This window comes from Gallinula chloropus (genome assembly GCF_964237585.1).
Source record: "Gallinula chloropus genome assembly, chromosome: Z".
Taxonomy (NCBI): domain Eukaryota; kingdom Metazoa; phylum Chordata; class Aves; order Gruiformes; family Rallidae; genus Gallinula; species Gallinula chloropus.
In genome coordinates, this window is record NC_140089.1 from 60,080,598 (window position 1) to 60,105,321 (window position 24,724).

At 36.5% G+C, this 24,724-nt stretch overlaps 1 protein-coding gene across 1 annotated transcript in view; it reads right to left on the reverse strand.

The window, feature by feature from the left end:
* The window catches only part of SMARCA2 (SWI/SNF related BAF chromatin remodeling complex subunit ATPase 2), a 110,870-nt gene that overhangs the window by 9,573 nt on the left and 76,573 nt on the right, over positions 1–24,724 (reverse strand). The window contains exons 27-29 of the mRNA XM_084278945.1: positions 23,652–23,729; positions 20,676–20,894; positions 7,148–7,365 (exon numbers count right to left, since the gene is read on the reverse strand). Of these exons, the coding sequence (XP_084135071.1) occupies positions 7,148–7,365; positions 20,676–20,894; positions 23,652–23,729 (515 nt within the window). The remainder of the gene's footprint in view (positions 1–7,147; positions 7,366–20,675; positions 20,895–23,651; positions 23,730–24,724) is intronic.

Consider the following 24,724-nt stretch of genomic DNA (forward strand, 5'->3'; position numbering starts at 1 on the left):
GAATAATTACTAAACCACTGACACTGGTGTTGCTTCAACTACACAACAGAGTCTAGCAATAAACAGAATTATTTACATATAAAGGAAAACAGCTACCAATAATCTAATTTTGATCAGAGTTTAAAACATATATAGCATATCTGTCCTATTAAAAAAGGTCCTGATGTTTATTATAGATATTTTCATCTCATGGATGTTCCTCCCCCCCTTTTTACATACTTCCCCATATTGTATTTTATATTAAAAATATAATGGCAGTAAATTACTAAACTAATATTCTATTTTCAAGATTTAAATCTAGCCAACTGTGATTTGTTCACACATGTTATTAAACTAAGAATGCCAAAGAAAACCTTCAAGCTTTGGCTTGATGTAGTTAATTACTGAGAATCATTTAAGGCCATGAAAGAAAAAGCACCGAGGGCATGAAATATGCAACAGACAGACGAGTAGCGCCTGATTTTGTATACTCAGATCATTAACGGTTTATTCTGTTCTACCGTTTTTTAGAACTTCCCCTCACAAAGGCATATTAGCTTCTGCTCCCTTTCTATATATGCGTCTATACTGCAGATTAATGTGATCTTTTCTTACATCATCCCAAACGCCTGTGTTGTGAATACAACAGGAGAAAGTTACTAATTATTAATGCAACTCTGATTTTAATCTGTCCCCGCTTTTGTAATTACAAAATAATAACCACCACAGCTACCACATAAAATTCATGCGTAGTAAAAAAAAAAAAAAAAAAAATCACTTATGGTTGCCTAGCAACTAGCAGGATACGTGCTGAAGGGAAGAAGGATCAGAATAAATTAAAAGACCTGACTGTGAAAGAACTGTGAGTGACAGTTCACTGCTGCTGCATCGACTCAATATGCTAGTCTTATGTGCGCTCACGTAAAAAAATACTTGCATGATGTGAAAGTTAAAAATCACCAAGAAATACCACCACTTTAAAAAATGTTTTTGCTTAGAAAAATAATTGTGGCTTTGTGTTTTTTACATGCACTCATTCTTGTCAAACTGCTTACCAGGTACACAGAAGCATGTATTTCCACCCATTTACTCAGTATTATCTTCAGTGGAATTAAATGCAGGAGCAATTAGGACTCATTTGTACAAACCTCCTTTTGTATTTTTTTCTCTTGGTAATATGTGGCCAGAAGCAAGCCACCACTGACCTGTTTGCAATCAACACCTTTTCTCCTCTGAAATCAAAGCAAGAGGCAACTATGAAGCTGAAACCACAAGATATTCTTATATTTCTGCCAAATTTCAGTTCTAACAAATACTGAAATTCAATTTGTGTGTATAATAAAGAGTGGGTAGAATAAAAAGTCCTGCATGCTCACAGAACCACAGTGTGCAAATTAAAAGTCCTAATCAAATGCAACTCTCAAGGATGCTCTTTAAAAAAAAGTGTGTGGGGGGGAGAAGAATTAACAGCTCACATATCAAGGTGGCTCCTCTGTATTTAACAACTTCCCACAGTAACCCAGCTACATAGGAAGATGATTCATTTTTCTTAAACTGTATTTAACAGTGCTTCATTTTTTGAACTGTCTGCAGTAATACATGGTGGACCCGTCCCCTCATTGAAATGGAAATGGGAAAAAATACTTCAAAATATAACTCCTGGTTTTGACATCTGGCTATATACTCCATTGCTGTAGCTTTGCTATAAGGAAGGATTATTTACTTTGCCTGTTTGAATACTCAAGATACCAGTTGGCATAATTAATTGTTAGATTAGCAATGGCTAATTACATTACTTACCATTTTACAACAGTTACAAACTGGCCACATATGCAAAGAGCTGGAAATAATCTGAGTAAAATTCTTTTCACATACAGAGGAAAGCAGTCTTTCCCTGATTTATGTACCATCAAACTGAAATGCAGTGGGCACAAATTAAGGTATTTTGACTTTAACAATGCAGTGATCAAAATGCTCCAACTGTGTAATCAGCTTTTTATTAAAATATGTTCAACAGCCCCCATAGTTTTGTGAAGTTAACTGGTACACCATGCAAGTTTTTAAGTCTCATGAATAGAGCAGAGATCTAGGGAAATGTTAAATGAAAATCACTCCATGTAAGACAGCTATCAGCATCCTGGGCCTCTTGAAGTTAGTTGCTGCTATGTAAACAAAGCTAATGCTAACAAGCAGTTGCTTCAAATCCACATCTAGACAAGAAACATGAAAATCTGATGCAAGGCAGAAGAGGACAGTGCATTTGTAGGTAAACTGAAGGATTATAAAGTATGAAGTAATATTCTTCAAGTTAAGTAACTTAATTTTAACATTCAGGAAAGGGAACCTACACTTATAGCTTGTGTTCTTCAGAAAAAAAAAGAAAGAAAAACTTCAAAGAGGAAAAGACTAAAAAGGACTAAGCCTGCATGCACATGATGCAAAATCAGCATCTGGGGGTCATACTTGCAAACAAATTCTTAATTCTGTAAAGAACATCTATCTCCAGTAAAACTGTCGCTGCTTTCAAGAGGCTGAAGTGTTTAAACTAGACATACAAACTAATTCTGTTTCCTGAAAATATAAGTATTAAACATCTGATTCTATGATTATCCATTTCTATCTAAAGTCCCTAATTCTAGAGGGCAGTAAAGAAGGGTTTCTACTGGAACTGAGAAAAAGCGTGATGATAATACTGGATTATCACTGAAACGACTGCATTTCAACTTGCTCTCTTCTAAACAAGTGTTTTATACTGCAAGATCAGAACAAGGTACAAGGGTGCAAAGAAACCTAAATCTTAGTTTACTTATTAATTGCAACAAAATCCCAAATTAAAATACATTATTGACATGGATAGTCTGCAAAGATGATGCATATCCTTCACACTGAAGAACCAGGTTCTTGAATCTAGGTCCTCGGTATTGTAAATGGTCATATGAATGTTTTGTAACTCAAAAGTTTCCTATTTTTAGTCTATTAAGTACCTTATAATGTACTCTGAGGTATTGTATTTCATGCCACTTCTTTTACTTCAGACATAACTGTGTCAGTCCTCCATTAATACCATCTCAATATTAATATTTTAAAACTATATTTTGGCTAGGACACTCCTTGACTTTTTAAATAAGTGATCGGTGATTTGTAAATAATGAATATTGTGATTTATGCCAACACCAATACTTCAGGAACTTTCGTAGTATCTTCTTTCCAATTTGATAGTTCATTTATTAATGGTGTGTTCAGGTACAGATTTTTCCTTGTTTTCATTCAGATTGGAGAGCTTACTCAGTAGATCGCTTTCAAATTTGACTACAATTTTCCTGTGGTACTCTAACAAAGGCATTATCAATAGAAAAAACGAATCATAAAATGGTTTGTTTGGAAGGGACCTCTGAAGATAATTAAGTCAACTTCCCTCTTGTGGGTGGACAGGGACATCTTCTGTTAGATCAGGTGATTAAAGGTCAGAGGATTCTGATCTTTTTTATCTTACTTTTGCTTCACTACAGATTTATTCTGCATTCTCCAGATTAACTCAGGTTCACCTATGATTGCAAAGGGAAAAAAATAAAAGGCTCTGCATACGTAGTACTGTTCTGTATCTACAGTTGGCCACGTCGTATGGTTTGTACTTAAAAGCTCAATAATAGGAGCACAGGTGCAGTTTAAAAAGGTTGCACTGAATCCAACAAACATTTTTACAGCACTTACCTCACTTCTTCACATTGAGGTACAACTATTTGTTTCAAGAATAACAAAGATAGATACAGAGTTATGATAAAGAAATGCCTATCAACATGAAGAAATGCTTAAAGCACACCACCCAATACTGTAATCCAAAGCACAGTAACCTGCAGAAAGCAAGTTATTGTCAAGGGCCTCAACAACTCCCACACCAAAGGAGTCAAAACAGTCTGAGTTGAGCATATTCACAGCTCCTCACATCTCTGTCGTTTTTCTCTCTCTTTACTTGTTTTTTTCTTCTTCCTTTCCATGGGAGACCGACCAGGTACCAGATTCTGGGAAACTAATGCACTTAGGCTGCCAGTCAAGTCAAAACTCAGCATAAACACTGAAGTTTTCTCTCCTTCAGTGCGTTCCTAGTTCTCTAGAAAGACCCAGAGAATCTCAGCTATAGTTATAAATTGTTCTGTAAGAAATATTAAACTTACCATTAAAATCAGGATTATGTTGGGAATGGGGGGGGGGGGACAAAAAGGAAATGAGAGTTGCTATACACTACTGCACAGGAGAGAAGAATCTAAAGAACAAGCTTGAATTTGCACTGAGGATATGACAGGGACAAACAGTAATTTGACCTCAATGATAACTTCCACTATCTTGCCTGCAGTTCTTCAACTGGGGTTTGCAAGAAGCTGGATATACACCTCAGAATTTCCTCTTGAAAGGATCATATGCTGTATTTCTCTACACTGAAAGTTTACCTCAAACATTGCTGATCTGTCTGACTAATCTTTATTTTAACCTTTATATAATTGTGTAGCTCAAACTTCACTTTAATAGAACTTACTGCTTGCATTATTGTAGCCTCCCAGTCATAGCAAACCCAGCCTAATTTTTTTTTTTTAAGCAACGAAAGGATTCTTTTGTCCCCAGATGCCTTCAACAAATCAAATACAAAGGAGTTAGGAAAGTACTTGGACACTCTACATAAATATTATATAGAATCACTACAGAAAACCAAGCAACTGATAACTCCTGTTTTTTTTCTGGGCACCATGGAGAAATGTTTTTTTAAAAAGAAAGATTTTAATAAGAACAAAGAAGCAGTTCTGTGTTGACAAGCAGTTCTACTCAAAAGCAAGGGGAAACATGAGATAAAGCACACAGAAGTTCATTAATTTAGCAATGCATTTTCCTGTTTTTTGGGGTGGTTTGTTTTTTTTTTCTCCGAGTTATTAACTGCAGCAAAACTTTATTAAAAACTGTAGAATTGGTTTTGGCAAAGAAACTCAGGCCAAAGTCAGTAGATTTTGGATGGCGTAATTTGACCACATTTTGGTACACAATCAGCTCTCTGTGGTCCTTATCCACCATCTGGGCTTTTGTATAGTGGAGATGAAACATCTTCTAGCACTGGAAATTTAGCTTAAGACAAAGCATTCAAATAGTAAATACATGAACAACCTTTTTTTATTTCCCCAGATGAAGCTCCCGGCCTACTTTTCTTCCAGTTACTCTGTCCCTCTATATTTGCCCCAATTGCCTTCACACACACAAAAACCTAGAAGCTGAACAAATATGAACCTCCAAAAAAGCTGAAGGGTTTCAACGCCTAAAACACAGTTAGTTCTACAGCTGCAAATCCTGGAAATGTTCATCGAACTCTAGAAAAACCTTGACCTACAAGTCTTTAAGACATTAAAGTTACTCAATGCCCAAATTTGCAATTTTGTTCTGTCTCAGCTTTAGCAGGATTGAGTGATTTGATGCTAGCTCACAAAAAAAATCCGAATACAGGAATGCGGAACTCCTCTGTGTAGCTAATCACACTATAGAACTCAGTTTGACTAGCATTTTTAATTCCTAACAGACTAGAGCTCCATACACTCTTTAAAGTGGGAACCAATTCTGTCTTGCATAAATGTGGGTTCCTGGAAGACAGAATATTATGTCTTGTCACTACACAATAGTACAGCAGTTAACTTGTTCGACAGGAATCAGATACGAACTTTCTGTGGAGAGGTAAAACCCTTTCACTATCCCAGTAACAACCAGTTATTATCAGCAGCCATTCCCTACTTGGAGGCTAACGGAAGTAACTTAGCTTGCTATTTTAAAAATGAGAAGAAGGTGTCCTGGTCAGAAGTCCTTTCCTTCAGGAGAAGGCTCAAGGCCAGGAATCAAAAATGAAGAGACACTTCCTTGCAGTCCTTTACTGGAATACCTGAACTTTAAGCACTTCTCCCCCCTAAGCCATTCCATTAGTTAAGAGTGGCAGCAAGCTGAATATGTCAAGCTTGTAGTCAGTTTCATGCTCATCATGTTCACTGCTGTGATCACTATTCCAATGAAATAAACTTTTTAATAAACTCTAGAGAGAGCCCATAGATAACAGAAAGCTGCGTTTCAAGAGTTACATGACAGAACAATAAGATACCACAGTTCTGCGTGCTTCACCAGGTAGGTACCACTCAAGTTAACCTTGTACAGACAGACAGACCCCAAACCAGCAGCTGCAAAAAAGAAGAAATCCAACTTGCCATTTGAAGTCACAAATTAAAAGCTGTTTATGTGCAAAAATTATACTGTTAGGATTGTGCAGCTGACTTAATGCAAATACTTCTTGATTTTCTCTGATTGCACTTAATATTTATTCAGCTTACAATTGTTCTTTACATGATTTAAGTAATCCAACATACAGCAAAGAAGGGACAAGTAGACCAAGAAGTCTTTACTGACTCCTGCAAAATAGCAGTTTAGTTAAAAATACAACTTTCTTGAGCAAGTCTGCTTCAAAGATGCTATTAAGTAATTCTCAATTTCTTCCTCATGAATCACAGATGATTTGCAGTTTGAAAACCTGCAAAGCAGAAGTCTTCAAATGACATTTCAGATTAGAAGGGATACTTTTTCCTAAGGTCCAAATATTTAGCATTTTGTTATTCTGAAAATAGGGATTTTTTGACAAACAAGCTTGCTTCTCAGCTGCGGACCACATAATATGCTCAGTATTTCTCCATTTTTTATTTTGGTTCATGATGTGAGCTCTACATTTTTGGGAAGTCTTTCAGATCATGGTGAAACCCAAGTTAACTTGTATTAATAAATCTGTAGTTATGTATTTGAAAAGATTAACCTTAACACACACTGCACAACTAAAACGAAAGAAAATCCTGCTTCATCTAGGTGTTCTTAAATACAACTCCTGAGCAGAATGACTTCATTTCTAAGATGAAACTCTACACTTGCTTTTTGGATTTCAGCAACTTCTTACCAGATAGGACTTTAAAAAAAAAAAAAAAACAACAAACCACCACCTTTCTCAAAAAGTGAGACTTACAGGATCAGGCCCTAAGTGGAATTACCTTTCAGAAATGTCAGGAAATCCTTCTAAAGTTTGAAAATAGTAAATCCATTAAAAAACACAGAGAGATAGAGACAGGGAGAGAGCACATGTATCACGGAGAAGCACCTCCAACCTCACCTATCCTTGTAGTTTATCACAGTATCAATGATAGCATTCATTTGTTTTGTCAGTTTGGGAGGGTTTGGTGACAACTTCTCTGCAGGAGGTCTGCCTCTTCTTTTCTTTGCTTTCTCTCCATCCTCCTTCCCAGAATCTTTATCCACATTTCTTCGTCTCTTCCGTTTTTTAAGGCGGACTTCCTCTTCCATTTCTTCCAAATTGCCGTCTTCAATTGCCTGACAACCATGCATTTAAAAAAGTATGATTTAAAAAAAAGAGATATTGCAAAAGAAATTACAAACGGCTTTAAAAAAAAACTATAACAAAAACCAAAACCCCGTAACTCAAAATGTTCAGCTAATTTGTAAATGAAAGTGCAATGAGAAATTGAGTTACTGGAAATCCAAGGGACACTAACTACTAATTTGTTCCAAGAATCCTGCTGTCATCTAAATAGATGTGTGTTTTCTGAACCTTTAATTCCACAGCAACTCAGTTTCACACACAGCTATGGCCTGTATCAGTAACCATACAACATTCGTTCGTTCACATCAGTGGCAGATATGGCTTATATAGTTCCATCCAAAACAGACCTTGATATTGCAGGTTTTTAAACAGGACAGTCTGAACATGCTTGGCTCCTAAAGCCAGATCACATTCAGCTCTGTGTATGCAAACACCACACAGGTACTTTATGCAGTTACCAACCCAACTTCTCCTCTGTATAAGCTTAAGCAATTTCCAAATTTACTAAGCATTAAGCAATACCTAAAATGTATTTTTTTTTATAATTGTAAATGACAGGCAGAAGTACTAATGACACAGTATTTTACTGTAAAAAGCACTCAAAAATAATAATAAAAAAATCCACAAACCAAAACCCAAACCCCATACAGCCACAAAGAAAGAACACTAGTTTCAATTACCTGGATGTACGCTTTTAACCAGACCCAGCAGCACTATGCAGAGGGATAAAAAAAATTGCTACAAAAAACCCAAGCTAGGAAAAAAGGGAACCTGTTCATATACTGACTATCAGATCCATGTAATAAAGCAAGAAGCTGAACTTTTCTTGATTTGGGAAAACCAACAAAAGGTAAGGAAAAAAACCCAAACTAGATCATAAGAGAATGGAAATCAAAAATAAGAAAAAAATATTTAAAATAATATTAAAACTAGGCTTTCTGACTAATGCTTTCTCAGAGCGTAACTGATGTTGATATTTGTCCCTTTGCCTCTCAATATTGCCTTGAGTACATGCAAATGCTAATCATTCCTTTCTCGTAGCTCAAAGAGCTCTAATCATAAGGCAATTACCTTCATTTTTCCACAGCACCAAACATGGCTAATATTTATGATCATGTGAGCATAACAATAAATATAAAAAGAGTGATTACAGCCCAGACATAATTTTTCTCAATTGTGTACAATGTCTCTTGAAAACATTTTGTGAACAAAACCTGATATACAAAACAAAACAACCTGGCATGTTAAAAACACCAGTGGGATTTTGAAATCTGTTTCCTACGCATCCTCCAATGTGCAAATCCACAGAACAAACACGAATGCAGAATCCTGAGGGACAGCCTGAAACTAGGCCTTAATAATCAAAAGACAATTTACATCATGCTTCCACAGTATTCAGATAAACCATTATGAAGGAGGCTTGAGATCTGATGAGTTAGGAATTAAAAAGAAGGAAAAGAAATATTATGATTTGCACACAAATTCATTAATATTCATTTGGCTAAAGCAGGACACCCACTATAAACCACTGCAGCTAACAAAGGTTACGAAAAAGAAATTTCTCTGCGTATCTTGGAAGCTAGAAAAGCAAATAATAAATACAGCATGCAAGGCTGTCAACAGTTAATGTCATTGCTCTCCTTAAGCACTCGGTTGTACATTGAAATACAAAGAACACCGACTTTTGATGTGTAACACACCTACACATGCCTGTGATGTAGTTCTACTGAATCTTCAAGACGGCAATGAAAAAGGATATTTACCTTACCACTATCAGCAGGCCGGCTATCGGAAATCACAGTTAGTGGGGATAAAATTAACAAGCCAGCAAAGCAGCGAGCTGCTAGTCTCTTCATCAGCTGATCAGGAAAAAAAAGAGAGCTGGGGAAAGGCTATGTTTTCATATACAAGTAATTTTATTTTACTGAAAATTTAATACTGAAAGGATTGTGGATACTCAAATATGCTGTTTCATTCTACCTACTACAAGGCCCAAAGCCTAGTTCCTTCAGCCTGCTTCGATATTGACAACTACTTATCATATTTCTCCCCTTGTTATTCAAGGCATCCGAATTAAGATTTGTAGCTGGGCAGTTACTGATTCTTGTTAGCATTTTAATTACAATATTATGATTACACAATTTCATGTACAATTTATAACTGAAATATGCTGCATGCCCTTTGAAGATGCATTTATTACAGAAAATGTATTATTACTGCTCCGCAGGGAACAGATCAGCTTTTGGTTATTGAAACCAATTAAAAAAAAAATCTATTCTGATTTATAAGAAATTAAACCAAAACATAACAAGTTATCATTTTGCTCACTTTGGTGATGTTTTGCTGTCCTTCAGAAAACCAGTATGCACCTAACAAAAATATGTTTTTCTTTGCTTGACAAATTTTCTACCACTACAAAGTAACATCTCTCTGAGATGTTTTCTAATATCTCACTGTAGAATTTTGCAGAAAGTTTTTATTTGGAGTAGGGAATATTGTATATCATGACAAAATGATAAAAGTATTTTTTTTTTTAATATTACATATAATAATGTAGCAAAGACAAAATAAAAACCCACTCAAACAACCCAAGTAAATTAACATACATTCCTGCACTCTTTAAATTAGTGACTCACAGTTTCCAAATTATTTCTTAGCACATTAAAGATCTGTAAACAAATACTGGCCTGGCTACTTAGCTAGTAATATATCATTTGATTACTACACTCTGCTTTCAAAATGCAGATGCACGAATATAAACTTGGACAGTTTTCCTTATTTTAAGACTTTAGTGACACCACTTGGAAATGTCCATGACAATACCAGCAGTCCAGTATTGCTATTATGACTCCTAACATTATTTTTCAAGTGGCAAATTTATATTTTGTACATGAACAGTGATATTTAAAACTAAACCTATATGATTTAGGCTGCCTTAAAAGATGGCTTAAAACTCTATTACATAAATCAGTGATCAACAGAGATATTAATGCTCTGTCCGTATGCCTACACATATTATCCATTCATGTGTGTTTGAGCAACAGAGTATTTATCAAACTAATTCATCTGGCTGAGCTCTTCTGTTAGAAAAACTTTCTTTACTAGGGCTGAAGTCCCACACTGAAAAGAATGACCTTCCAAACATTTAGTAGTATGATACTGATACAAATCCCAGGCACACATCTCCAGTTGGTAACAGACCGTGTCAGAGTAGCACAGACATCTCCGATGTTCGGATGCCTCTGGATTAGTGAGGTGAACACCAAAGGAATCAAGGACAGTAGTACACAAGTAAAAATTTAAGGCTTCCCTTAAGGAAGCAGGACAAAAGAATACAATAACATTTGGAGATTTCATTTTTTGAAAGAAAAGCTGTGAATATTTAATGTCAAATTTTACCAAGGGTGGGACACCTCATTAAAGGCAGACATGCCAGTGAAAGTGTGAGGACCCAATGTTAAGTCCAGTACTGACAAAATCTTCTGCCTTTAAGAATCTTATTGCTGCATCCTTAGTCCATATACACAAAACAATCTCCCTGCTAAAGAGCTAATAGTATGCCAGCTTCTCAGGACACTAGAATTTTAAGAGACCATACCGACTATGGATTAAAGAAACCCTGATCTTCCCTAAAAAAGGAGAACATTCTTCCTCCCAAAACCAAAACTGGATTTTTAAGAGGCAAGTAGAAGTGAATTCTGAGACAGCTGTCCTTCCTATTGCTGCCTACAATTACATTTTCCTCTTCATAAAGGAAGACAGCCGTTCTGAGGTGGAAGTATTCTAAGTGAACATTGATACAGATATAGAAGCACCACAGAAAAAAAAAAAAATAAAACTTATATGGAAATTATTTTGTTTATTTGGGCATTACGGGTGTATTATTAACTCTTTAGAACATGACAGAGCACCATGACCAGCTTTCCAATTGCGAATTATGGACCAAATTAAGCACTGAGAGCTACAGGTCTGAATTTTGTTTCATGATTGCCCCCTGCTATTCAACAATCATGACAGTCTTATATTAGTTTTAAATTAATTTTACAGGAATTGAGTAACTCAAGCGTGGTCATAGTCAATCAGTGGAGGTGTCTAAAATCAGTTCTGGTGTCTAAGTGTCTGTCTCTGATAGTAAGATGACACAACACTCTAAGACATGGTTATTATTCCAAGAGAAATTCCACATTTTTTTCTCTTGCTCTATTTGAAATCCCTCCTCTCTTCATTTTACTTTATTCTTCCCAGATTATATCTCACAACTGATGAAGACTTAAACTTTCCCAGCAGAAGTTCATCTGCCGGAAAAGATCTCTTAAAAAAACAGTTCTTAGTTTCTCAACAGTGACATTCCCGATGTCTAACTTCACACAGAACCACAGAATCACAAGTTGGAAAAGACCTCTGAAGATCATCAAGTCCAACCATTCCCATCCTATGCTAAACCATATCCCTAAGTACCTCATCTACCCTTTTTTTGAACACATCCAGGGAAGGTGACTCAACCACCTCCCTGGGCAGCCTGTTCCAGGCCCCGACAACTCTTTCAGTAAATTTTTTTTTTCTAATATCCAATCTAAACCTGCCCTGGCACAGCTTCATGCCATTTCCCCTTGCCCTATCTTCTGTCACCTGGCTGAAGAGACCATCGCCCACCTCTCTACAACCTCCCTTCAGGTAGTTGTAGGTGGTGATAAGGTCTCCCCTCAGCCTCCTCTTCTCCAAGCTAAACAGCCCCAGCTCCCTCAGTCATTCCTCGTAGGAGTTTCCCTCCAGCCACTTCCCCAGCCTGGTTGATGACTGTTCGCTGATTTCCACACACTGGAATTATTTCTTGGGTCTCTAGAGCAAGTTTGCTTACAGTGTAACTAATTATCTCTTGATATGCTATAGCATAGAGTTCGGGATACTACAGATAAAGGCTGAAGAACAGTGTCATAATACTTAAGAATTACATGAAAGGGTGTTAAGATACTCTATCAACAGCGCAATACTTAAAGATAATTATAAAGACTGATTAAGAGTTATCCTCTCCTTGTTGGAGAGGACTGCACATTTACCAGACCAGTTTTGCTGGGACTAAACTGAAACAGAGTATAAATTAATATCTGCCAAAGACAAAAAATTAGTGAATACATCCAGCAATACCTCCTTGCTTTTAACGCTGACTCATTTTCTTACACATTAGGAACATTCCAAAAGTCCCCATCCAGTACTTAGTCAGAAATGAAAGTGGTTTTATTTTAAATGCAAACAAAATGCCAATTATTGCAAAAATACAAACTTCCATAAAAAAAGGAAACTGAGTCCTTCATCCATATGTTCATCAGTTAGGGTCTGCATTTTAATATCACTGACACTTGCTTTTTTTTTGAGAGGCAAGAGAAAATTTTCTTTTTTGCATATGGAAACTATTTGCAGTTCGGTAATTTGCAAAGAAACTCCAGGGTTGTTGTTTTTTTTTTTTAATTTGACATTGAAGAAAGCAATAATGAAAACTATAAATAGATTTTCCTTGCATTTTGACTTAAACATTGATGCCAAAAAGATGTGATAGAACCATGCAAGAACATACTTTCCTTTAAAGAGAAATGGTCTTAACCAAAGAACAAAGTGTAACATTAAAAAGTGGTATTCAGGTATCTGCATAAAATATTTATAGGATAAAGGATTTTCTCTGGTCTGGGAAAAATATTTTAGATAAATTATCCTAATACTTAATATTAATGTAAATATACCTTAGTGCTTAAACTTAATCTTTAATGTGACAATTACTAAGTAAAGCATCACACAGAGCCAAGCACTGAGAAGCTTGCTCCAAGTCATGGCAAACTACCCTGATAAGGACATAATTTTTCTTCTGCTCAAAAATGAAATGTCTTTTAAAAAAATATCAATAGTCTCATTGCTCATTCCTGCAAAAGACAATAATTTTCAATGGAACCACTCAAAATATTTTGCACCTAATGAGGTTTTCATAAACTTTGGGGCCAGTGAGACTGAAGAGCACAATAATTACCAATGACAACAGGACCCACAGGCCTGCTCAGAGAGCACAGAAGGGCTCCATCAGGGGGAAGGAACTGGGTGATAAAGGGAACAACTGTACCAGGACCTGTGTTTTTCAAATCTCCTTTCCCAAAAGTTAATCAGATTTTTAAAAAATAAGAACCTCTCATCAAGGCTGGTAAGAAGAGCAGAAGTCTTGGATTTTTTGATGACTTCAGCTGCCAAAGGCTTGCTGAATTAAAATAGTCAAGCAAGAAATTCAAGCAAACATCTGACAGGAACTCAAGTAGGAAGCATTTTATTTCACACCAATCACAGAAATGTCCTATTTAGGAAAGAGGGCTCTGACAAGTCTTCCTTGGTACCTGCTGTACCAGCAAGAAAAACAGCTGATGGAAGACAGATATTTCCTGACTTCAGATTCACCAAGAATCCATCCTGAAGTAGAATCTAACATGACAGATTCCTCAATTTTCCCCTTTATCTTGTTCACTGTGACAGAGATGCATAGACAGGATTCTGGAGCAGTTAGTGACTGGTGTTTTCTTCCTTTTTTCTTTTATCAATGTTTCCTCCTTGACTTATCCAGAATTCTCTCTCAGGAAAGTCTATTTTAGCAGTGTAGAGGAAGTATACTGACAAAGATATTGTGATGTAACTATTACTATGCTTTTTTTCTTGATCATTATCTTCTCCAGAAAAGGTGAAGAAGATGCTGCTTGAGAAAATTACCTTTTCTGAGGGGTGCTGGGAAAGTGAGAGATTATTTTTTTCCACTTTTTCCTAAATTTCTTTAAAACAACAAGCATGGAATTTAGTCAATGGCATAACACTTTTATGCCCTACAAAAGGAGGTTTACCATTTTCCTTCACATCTTCATAAGGAAACACAATTAAGGGTTTTATGGCTTAGTTTGCACTGTGGCTTTCACTTTCAGATCTTCCTTCTTTAGTCTAGAATAAATCTTTTTAATGGAGTGATATACCATTCTGCTGAGATTATTTTTTCCTTCAATTTTTAATGATTTGTTAAAACAGTTGATAATTAGTTTAGAACTTATGAACGAAGTTTAAGACAATTTACTAGTATTTCTCATAACATCTACATTCCATTCAGGCTCACTGACAAACGTCAGAGAGCAGGACACAAGCTGCAATAAAGTCATGAAGACACACAAAACTAAAGACCAGATCCCAAAAAAAACCAGAGGAACTCTACAACATCTGTAGGATTTACCGTCTCCCAGTCAGATAAGACACTGCTTTTTGTATTTATGAGTTCACTTGAAAAATAAACAAACAATCAGAAACACATTTATGTATGACCACTGTTATATAAGATGTCTTCTCTTCAAAGTCTTGAGACAATCATTCTCTATTGCTGTTCACCTTCTCTTTCACAAAATACTGTTTCAGTTGCCAAAGGTCTTTGGCTCCTTGATGCCACAAAATTATTTTTTTCTTGAATAATAGGATTAGTTTTATTGACATTTACCATTCTTTTATGGACATTATGTTCTTCTGTTGTAATGCTGCATGTCCTTGTAGACTGGCAGTGTAGCTAATGTTCTGCAGTTAGTAATGCTGAGAACTAAAGACAGACCTCTCATGTTCAACTTTCTTCCTCATCAAAAAGTTCTCAAAATTAAATCCTTCAAAATGGAAATTAATGGATTGTATTAAAATTTATTTTAAAACTTTCCAGGGCTTAGCCTTCCTTCAGACAAAGAGCATCATTTTCATTTTCTTCTGAGACCCTAACAATTAAATCAGAAAGATATGCAGTACAAAGATAGGGTTTATACCCTTACCAGATCAGTCTTTTCTAAAATAACTGCAGTATTGGCTGTTTCTAAGACCACATGCACTTCCAGTGAACGCTGCTGACATTTGCAGTGATAGATACCCTTTCTATGGTAAAAATAAGCACTGGATAAAACTAACTAGAGAGGACTAACTCTTGCTGTGCAACTCACCCTACAAGAGGATATCATAGCCTAGTAGAAAGAAAAATACTAGAAGTATTTTCTCCCTTTTTGATCAGCAGTAGAACAGACTTAACTAAAAACATCTATTTTATATGTGAGCATAAATTTTATGTGTGCCCTGCAACACCACTGTTCTAAAGATGGAACATAAGAAGCTTGTAGTACAAAGCTTAAACTGGCACTTTCATGTGTGTCAAAGTAAACTCAGCTTCTGCCCACAGTCACACCCTGGTACTCTGTTTGATATGTTCTTTATGCCTTGTATTCTAAGAATATTCACACATTCTCAGGTATGTTTTATTCCAGGTTTAAAATGTGGAAGATAACCAAACAGGAGCAAGATGGAGAAAATAAATTCAAAAGAAAACACATCTTGCATTAAACAAATATAATGGGGAAAAATAGCTTTCAGAAAACATTATATTTTCATTATTTTTCAGTGGACGTTCATAGCATCTCTTGTATCTACTTATTCATAGAAAAGGATTTTTGCAATAGCATGGTAAATTTGGATACAGACATCTATCACTATTAATGCAAGTACTCTGAGGCAATTAAGAATGGGGAGCATGCAATGTTAACAGAGCATGATACAAGAAAACATGCAGCAAGAGATTAGCCTAGTCACCTACACTGCCTATGACCTATCATTGTAACTGTCAAGGAATGTCAAAGAACATAATGATGGAGCAGACCAACATATTAAAAAGTTTGCTGCTCTCTTTCCAGTGCGAAATGAAGGTCCTAGCAACACCAACATTTCAAAGTATTAATGCAGACTTTCATTTTTGTGAATCTTGTGAAGTATTTAATAGTTCTTTGTGTTTCAGTTTTGGAAGTTTAGTTCAACATTTATCTTCTATGTGAAGTATTTCAGGCATCTTACCTTTTGCGTTTGAAACAACAGCAAAACAACAAAACCTGAAACCCAGAGTTCTACCTCACAGTTGCTAGGCTGTATAAACTTAGTATTTTAGAAAAGTATAGCTGTTTCAAAGAAACTGTATTTTATTTTAGTTGGAAGTTTACAAAACTATAAACCTCTTTTAAAAATACAGGAAGGTGTTTATATGACATTATTATTCTAATGTTTTCTATTACATTCTAAATGTAACAATTCAAATCAAAACATATAGAACATAATATGGACTAAAGCACAGACTAAAACCAAAGAAATCCTACAAATCCTTCCAGAAATCAGCTTCTACTTGCACAAGACTTAACAGCTTCACCTTGCACATTAAAAAATAGTACGTGGAGCATCCTAGTGATCGCAGGTCACAAAATTGCTAACACCCTGGGTCAGTGGACTTTTTAAACCTCCAATGACAAAATCTTTTACATTACTTTTAAATGTGATTTGTTTTTCCCTACAGCTTAACAAATTTAATTGGATCTGCAAGTCAATACTACATAACACAGTTTAGATCAGACTGCCATTTTCTTGAAGCACCCTGGGCAAATACTCATTCAGCTGTTAGAGGTTTAGCAGCAAGTAAAGACATTTTGGAATTGTAACCAGAAATGGTATAGAGCACTAAGGAAGGGAGAAAACCAGGGGTAGATGTACGTGAACTACGCAAAAAACACGCACTGGGTAAAAAGTTAATTCTTTTCTTCTCCTTCACAGAATCTTAGCTTACAGCTCAGACTATATAAAAACCCCTGTTACAATTGAAAGTAATAAGCAGTATATGAAAAATTACAAATATCAAATGTAAAGACAATTTTCCACACAGCTTTTTCAGTATCTAACAAAGACTACTGTACGATCAAAGTTTACAAAACAGGTCCTAAAATACCTTCTTAGTATTGATTCTGAAGTTGTGCGCCTAAAAGTGAAGCTCTCTCAGAAAATACAAACCTAACTGAAAAAAACATTCAATAATTTGTATCAAGTTATAGGAAAAAGTTGACCCAACCTTACTACCTCTTACACCAGACCTAACTTTCAACAGACTATTAGAGACTGTGTAAAATGAAAAAAAAGTTATGTGAAGTTCTACCTGATGAGAAAACAGTTGAAAACATGCCTAACATTTTCCTGCTATGTAGCTTCATTTACTATACAACATATTTACCTTAGTAAACTTACACAAAAAAGCAAATAATCCTTCTGTCGTGATTACATTAAACAACAATCACCCAATATTCTGTGTGTATGAAAGCCAGCACTTGTTTTCTTTAAATTTAAATAAGACTGGTTAATTACAGACCAAAAGCTTGAATTTCACTTACTATTCTTCAGATCAGCAAAGCAAGCAGTTCACAATAGTTGACTTTTGCCTGTGTGTATGAGGTAAACAAGATACTGTCATTTCCTTGACCAACAGCCAAAGCTATTTCAAATGAACTGCACAACTAGGGAGTAAAACTTTGTTCTTGTCACCTATTCACAATTAAACTGAATGAGAAGCTGAATCCAGGTGCAACTGTCTTAGGAATCTTTTAATTACTCAAATAAATCCTCTGATTCTTGGAAGAGTGCCCTAAGCAGTGGAGTCTTTAGTAAATGACTCCTCTAGAAAATAACCTTCCTCAGAATCTAACAAAGCATTCTGCAGTCCTGTTAGAATAGTGAAAGGATAGAATCTGCTAGTGTATGAAATACTTCCAGAACAGAAATGCACTCTAGGTTCAGGATGCAAACTCCTCCTTCCTGTGTGGGCTACTTTTTTTTTTTTTTTAACAAAATGTGGTTGTCATGACAACAGTTACAGAACAGCAGGCTGCAGCGACAGCTAGTGATGAAGCCTGTTTGTGTCTTGGGGAAGCTGTTAGTGAATTACAAGTTGTTCAGTGTAGCAGCACAATCTCACTAAACACTGTGTTTGTCCACAGATTAGGCTTCCGTAATTATTTTGTCTCCTGCTTCCAAAGTCAGGTACCTGACCTCCTACCAAGGAGGGAGCTGGCACACTTTTTCCGTATACATGAATGCATACGGACCTTGAGGTGTACAGCAGAACCCATGGGGATCTGACATGATCTTAATGAGACTCAGAGTCAGGGCCTAACTGAAAAGCAGCAGGTAATTGACGTCCACAGTTGTGGCTGCTGACTGAGGCAAATCTCCTCATAAGTGATCTAATCAACTTGCCCAAGGCACATAAAGGAAGACAACTGAGGACTGGATATTGATATGAAACACACTTATTGGTCAGAAATGTAAAGTTTTACTCCAGAAAACCCCAGGAGAAGATAGCAATAGATCTGTAACAGCAGCACATAACTATAGAGCTGTAACAGCAGCACAGTGAAAGACAAAATGAGGGGTACCCCCTGAAATAAATGTCATTCTTCTGTAACACTACAGTAAGAATAGGACTATGAACAGTTACTTTTGGAGACTGGCAGGATATAGAACATAGGTAAAAGGGTGTGTAATAAATTAAAATACTGTTCTTAATTCAGAACTTACCGGATCTTATTTTTTTTGTTTTACTCATATAAATAGTTTGCTGTATCCAACTTAATGTGCAATGACTGATTGATTCAAAGTTTTCATGCAATATGCACAATACTGCTACCTTAAAAAGACCTTAGACAGTCCCTTGAAAATGTTTTACAAGATTATTATCGCTTTTTCTACACTTTTCCAGAGATGTCATTACAGAAAAAGGTGAACACTTAAATTCTCAAAGATAACACAAAAGTGATGGTGGTAGGAAGGAGATCAATGGGTGTGACACAGACATCTGTTTTACGCACGTGCGCGCACACACACACACATAGACACACACACACACACACACAAAGATAATGAAAAACCTCAGAAAACTTTACTTAGATTTCAGGATCCACCCAACAGAAAGGAGGTTTTGTGGTTTTTTTTCTGAACCCACATAAGCAGTGTTACACTGTAATGCCTCTGAATAAGGAGTCTAGAAAGTATTAGACTACACTTGCATTTGTTTGAACACACTCTCAAGTCCACCTGAAAGCATAAGTTAAAATATGTATACAATAGTCACGGTTCTCTGCAACACACTGTGCAGCAATGTGACCATACTTGACAGTAAAACACTTAACACAGGTATCAGAGCCAACACAATACACAAAACGTACAAGCTGAAGCTATTTTCCATGTTGCCATATGCACAGTATGCCATCATTAAAACTAATAATCTTAAAATAATCTTGAGTAGATGTACACTATACTGCAAGCATTTCCACTGTAGGAAAGGGTAAATGCTTGAGAATCTGGACAGGAGTTTATATTTCAAGGTTTTTCTTCTCCAATGACTACTCGAAAATGTCAGGTATGTACTTTCACAAACTTGCTTAGATTTAAGGCTAATGCGTAATTTAAACCCTTTGCCCTAAATTTTACACTCAGCAGCTGAATTTGGATTAGATCTTGCCGTAGCACTGCAAAATGCACTCTCACAAATACCACATTTGTAACAGAATTTCGACCTATCTTTTGTAAATTATACACAAAAACAATGCTTCAAGCTACCATTAAGGGTATAATTGTTCCATGACAAAATGTACTCTGTCAAACCATGTAGACTAGTTTTGCATATACAATACGTTACATGTTTTGGAAATCATAACATTATCAGATTTCCTGGTCTGAAAAGACTTTCCAACAATTAATCCTCACCTCCTTACTACACCTGCTACTACCATTCTAGAAAGACACATGCATTAGAATTCATTAGATATAGTTTGCAGAAGAATGGCAAGAATCTTCAAATACAATGAAATCACTGATTTTGTGTGATTCAGAATCACACCAGTTCAGCAGTTCAGAATCTTTACTTTCAGATCTTAAATTCTTGTATTATTTATCAACAGTTTTGATCTCAGTGGAGCCAAGCAATATTCAGGACTTGGAAATGAAAGAGCATGAGAGAAAGTAGACTTACATAGAATTTTCCAAATTCTTAAAAGGGTGAAACTCAGGTATTTAAAAAAATGAAATAAAACTTCTGCAGCAAAGAAAGCTGTTATATCCACTGATCACTGCTCCTCTCCACTGGAAAAGAATTCATGTAACTTATGAAAGTCTCTAAAGATGAAGATACGTATCAAGATCCAAAGCAACAGAATAGTTGCAACTGAAAACTATCAAAGCCCTGATGGAACCTTTAGTAACACTGATAAAAGTTTCATCAATGCAGCCTAAAACTTACTTCTGCCATCAACACAGGAGCAAAACTTGAATAATGAGGATATTAGGCATTAACTAATTAAGTACATTGTGTTTCCCTGGTGCAACTGTGCAGTCTTCAAGAAGAAAAAAAAAAATCCACTATGAACGAAGTACTTTCAACTGTTAAAAAACCGGGACAACCTACCCGCAGCCATTGTTTCTCTGTGAGAGCATCACTGTAGTCCACATCCCTGCGTTGACGGGATCCTCTCCCAAATATTTTCTCTTCTTCTTCTTCACATGTAAGCCTTTCAACTTCAGCATCATCCTTAATAATCCAAGATGGTAATTCATCCTCCTCCATCAAGCGAGGCTTACGCTTTGGGTTTCTGGCATCCTCCCTGCGTCTGTCCATGTCCATGCGCTGAAATGGTAGTTGGGAAAGTATAAAACACTTGCTCTTCAAACTGTTAGTGAACCATGGAAATTCCTGGCTACGTAATGATATTTGAAGCTAAATCCTTCCATGATACTTGTAAATACTTCTAAAATGCAACAATAAAAAGAATCTACACTAGACTGTTGATTTTCGGTAAAGTTCACTACTCCAAAACTAGGCTTTGATGAAGTAACGGAGAGAAATATGTGCTTTTACACTTCTTAAGCCTAAAAACAATAACAAACTAAATCACATTTTTCTTGGATATTACAGTTCCGTGAATTCTGATTACATTTGCACAGCCTTAAAGGGGGAATGAGACAGCACAGCACTGAGGTAAGGAGAACATAAACCTATCTCTATGCTACTTATTGAACTATGCAAGACATAAAATATTGATAAAAAGAAGACAAGCCCTGACCACCAAACTTGTTTTTCAGGAATTTCTAATTAAATTTACTAAATTCTTTAGCAAAATTCTTTACTAAAATTTAAAATTATTTCATAGCCATATTTAACTTCACTATTTCTGTTCTAAGTACTTTCAAAACCCCTGCCTTTCACAAAGCACATTAGCTTTGCCATCTTCAAATTTTATTACCTACGAAGAAATATCTATTTTCCCTTAAATACTCCAAGTAAATTAATACAAATAACAAAAATTCAGCCCAAATAGTGCTAAAATTGTCTTCGCTCTTGGGCCTTTAACTGTTTTACTGAATGGCTGTCAATAGCCTTCAAACATAATCCATTAAGATGAAGCTGTAAAAATTTCCTGCAAATAAACATAAATTCATCAGCTTCTTTCAATCCATGGAAAGGGCCTTTCCTTCTGCATCTGAAGAAGGAGTACTGAAAAGATTTTTCCAGCAGCAAATACATTTCCACAGAACTGCAGGCTGAATATAAGCCAGCAGTGTGCCCAGGTGGCCAAGAAGGCCAATGGCATCTTGGCTTGCAGCAAAAACAGTGTGGCCAGTAGGTCTAGGGAGGTAATTGTGCCCCTGTACTCAGCATTGGTGAGGCCACACCTTGAGCACTGTGTGCAGTTCTGGGCTCCTCACCATAAGAAGGACATTGAGACCCTTGAGCAAGTGCAGAAAAGGGCAACCAGGCTGGGGAAGTGGTTGGAGGGAAACTCCTATGAGGAATGACTGAGGGAGCTGGGGCTGTTTAGCTTGGAGAAGAGGAGGCTGAGGGGAGACCTTATCACCACCTACAACTACCTGAAGGGAGGTTGTAGAGAGGTGGGCGATGGTCTCTTCAGCCAGGTGACAGAAGATAGGGCAAGGGGAAATGGCATGAAGCTGTGCCAGGGCAGGTTTAGATTGGATATTAGAAAAAAATTTTTTACTGAAAGAGTTGTCAGGGCCTGGAACAGGCTGCCCAGGGAGGTGGTTGAGTCACCTTCCCTGGATGTGTTCAAAAAAAGGGTAGATGAGGTACTTAGGGATATGGTTTAGCATAGGATGGGAATGGTTGGACTCAATGATCTTCAGAGGTCTTTTCCAACCTTGTGATTCTGTGAACTCAGGTTACTTTCAGACAATAACTTGACTGAAATTATTCCTTCTGAGTTTTGAATCAAATGGCCACCTCTTGACTTCTGTCATGCAAATCTCTTACAACTGAATCACTCAAGGAAAATTTAAAAAGACTGGCATCTGTAAGCATTCATTTTCTCTGCAGTCTAGCTTTAGGGATGTCAGTTCTGAATGGCACTAAATGAAACTTAGCACAAAAGAACTCAACTGGTAAGTCAGCAATGGTAAAAGGCATGACCATGTGGGAGAATATGGACTGTGAACTATGCACCTGAACAACTGTTCCTTAAGTAAAAAGTGTCCCTGCACATTTGTGTAACAGCGAAGTGTTACAGAGAAATCCTTCAACAGGAGATAGTGAGAGATTAAAAACCTGTGGTTTTTAATGGTTGTTTCTATGGATACCATTTGATGCACTTTTTAAATGCACATATGAGTATATCTTGTTCCACCTTGCAGAACAAAGCGATCTCTGTAGAATCAGAGGGGATGGTACTTCATCTTCAGTATTCCTATGTTGCTGTGTCAGTGAATCGCAAAAGTCCTCCAGCAACCTCACACTACACTCACTAAAAGGCAAGAGTCATGCCTCCACTGACATTTTAGTAATCATTCCATCAGTGTTGTTTCAGCACTAACGAAAAGGGAAATACTAATAAAAATGAGTTCCTTGCATCTGAACCACTGTCACTACCTCTACTGCAGTAACTGTTCAACAGTTGTAGCAAAAATATGTGGCTAACTGGGCCCTGGACAAAAGCATGAGCGAATCCCAGTTAACTCACAAAGAAAACAGCACTGTCAGTCTACTGATTTACCATCCTGTTAAGTTCCTGTAGTTGTCCTTGCCAATATCATAGCCTGAAAGATGGAAGAAATACTGAGGAAAAAAAAGGACACTGTAGAATTAGCAAGTCAAACTGGGACCATCAATTTTGCACTGTACATTTCTCAGGTTACGCCAGACTTTTCCTCCAGACTCTAACTGTTCCACTATACTGTTTGCAAGGATCTCTGAAGTCTTTCCGTTATATGAAGAACTCTGTATTAAGTACACTGCCCTTCTTTACTCAAATAAACAATACAAGTAAATACAGCCTATTCATCCCACAGAGGTTCGGAGAATTTGAATGCCAAGGGGTTAATGCCTTTATTAAAAACACTACCGAAGATATTCTTATAATCGTATCATCCTTACCATAAAGAGATCAAATTCCTCCTCACGTCGAGCAATCATCTGATTCAGCGTCTCATCATCAGGAACTTCATCTTCCTCCTAGGTACACAGATGGACGAAGGTGTTAGAAAGAACCTACATATAACCTGAAGTAACAGCCTCCATCAGGCTAGTGTTGGACAGGCCATCGTTCTGTCATGACACATGTGAGAGATGAAAAAGGAAACTAAAACCTCTAAAACTGTTCACCAATTCAGAAGTAATGCAAAACACACATAACTAGAGAGACAATCGGGACTTATTACCACCTTCATAAATTCAGAATGAGGAAATGAGCAAATATGCAACCAGGAAATTTTGGGTTGTGGTTTTCCTGGGTCAGATGCACAGTTAGTGCTTCAGTTAAAACATATGCATTTCCGTTCTGCTGTTCTACTGTACTCCTTTCACAATACCATTCTGTATTACATGAAAAAGATGTTGAAAAAGAAGAGAAGGGGGGGGGGGGAAGAAACATCATTCCCCTGAAAAATATTTCTGCTGAATCCCTCTTTCTCTTGATTATTATCTGCTTATAAATTGAGATGTGAACCTCCGACTTTGGACAAAAATAATTATTTCATAAAAACAGTAGCAGTCCTTAGAAAAACAATTTAGAAGTGTAGAATTCAACTAAAAATGGTACACATTTTAACACAGAGCCCACAATGTTCAGTGTTCCTCTCTGAATTATTTTGAGAACACATGTCATTTAAAATCAGACAACAGGTTAATCAAAAAAGAAAAACAAACTACAGATTAGCTCCTACACAGAACAACCTGTGTTACATAGGTTCCAACCTATGCTACAGAATGTTGCAGACATTTTAATGAAAACTCAGTGCAATAGAAGTACAGAATACTGCATATAGCACACAAAAACCTAGCGTTCTGTAACTTTTTTCCCCCTGGAATAAACAGAAAAGGCCTTTATTTGTATCCATATATCTTATTTTTCCCACACATGCAAAATTTCTAGACCTAAAAAACCCCCCAAAACATTCCTTATCAATGTAATTCTCAGTGAACACCTCTGCACTGTAAAGTACATATAA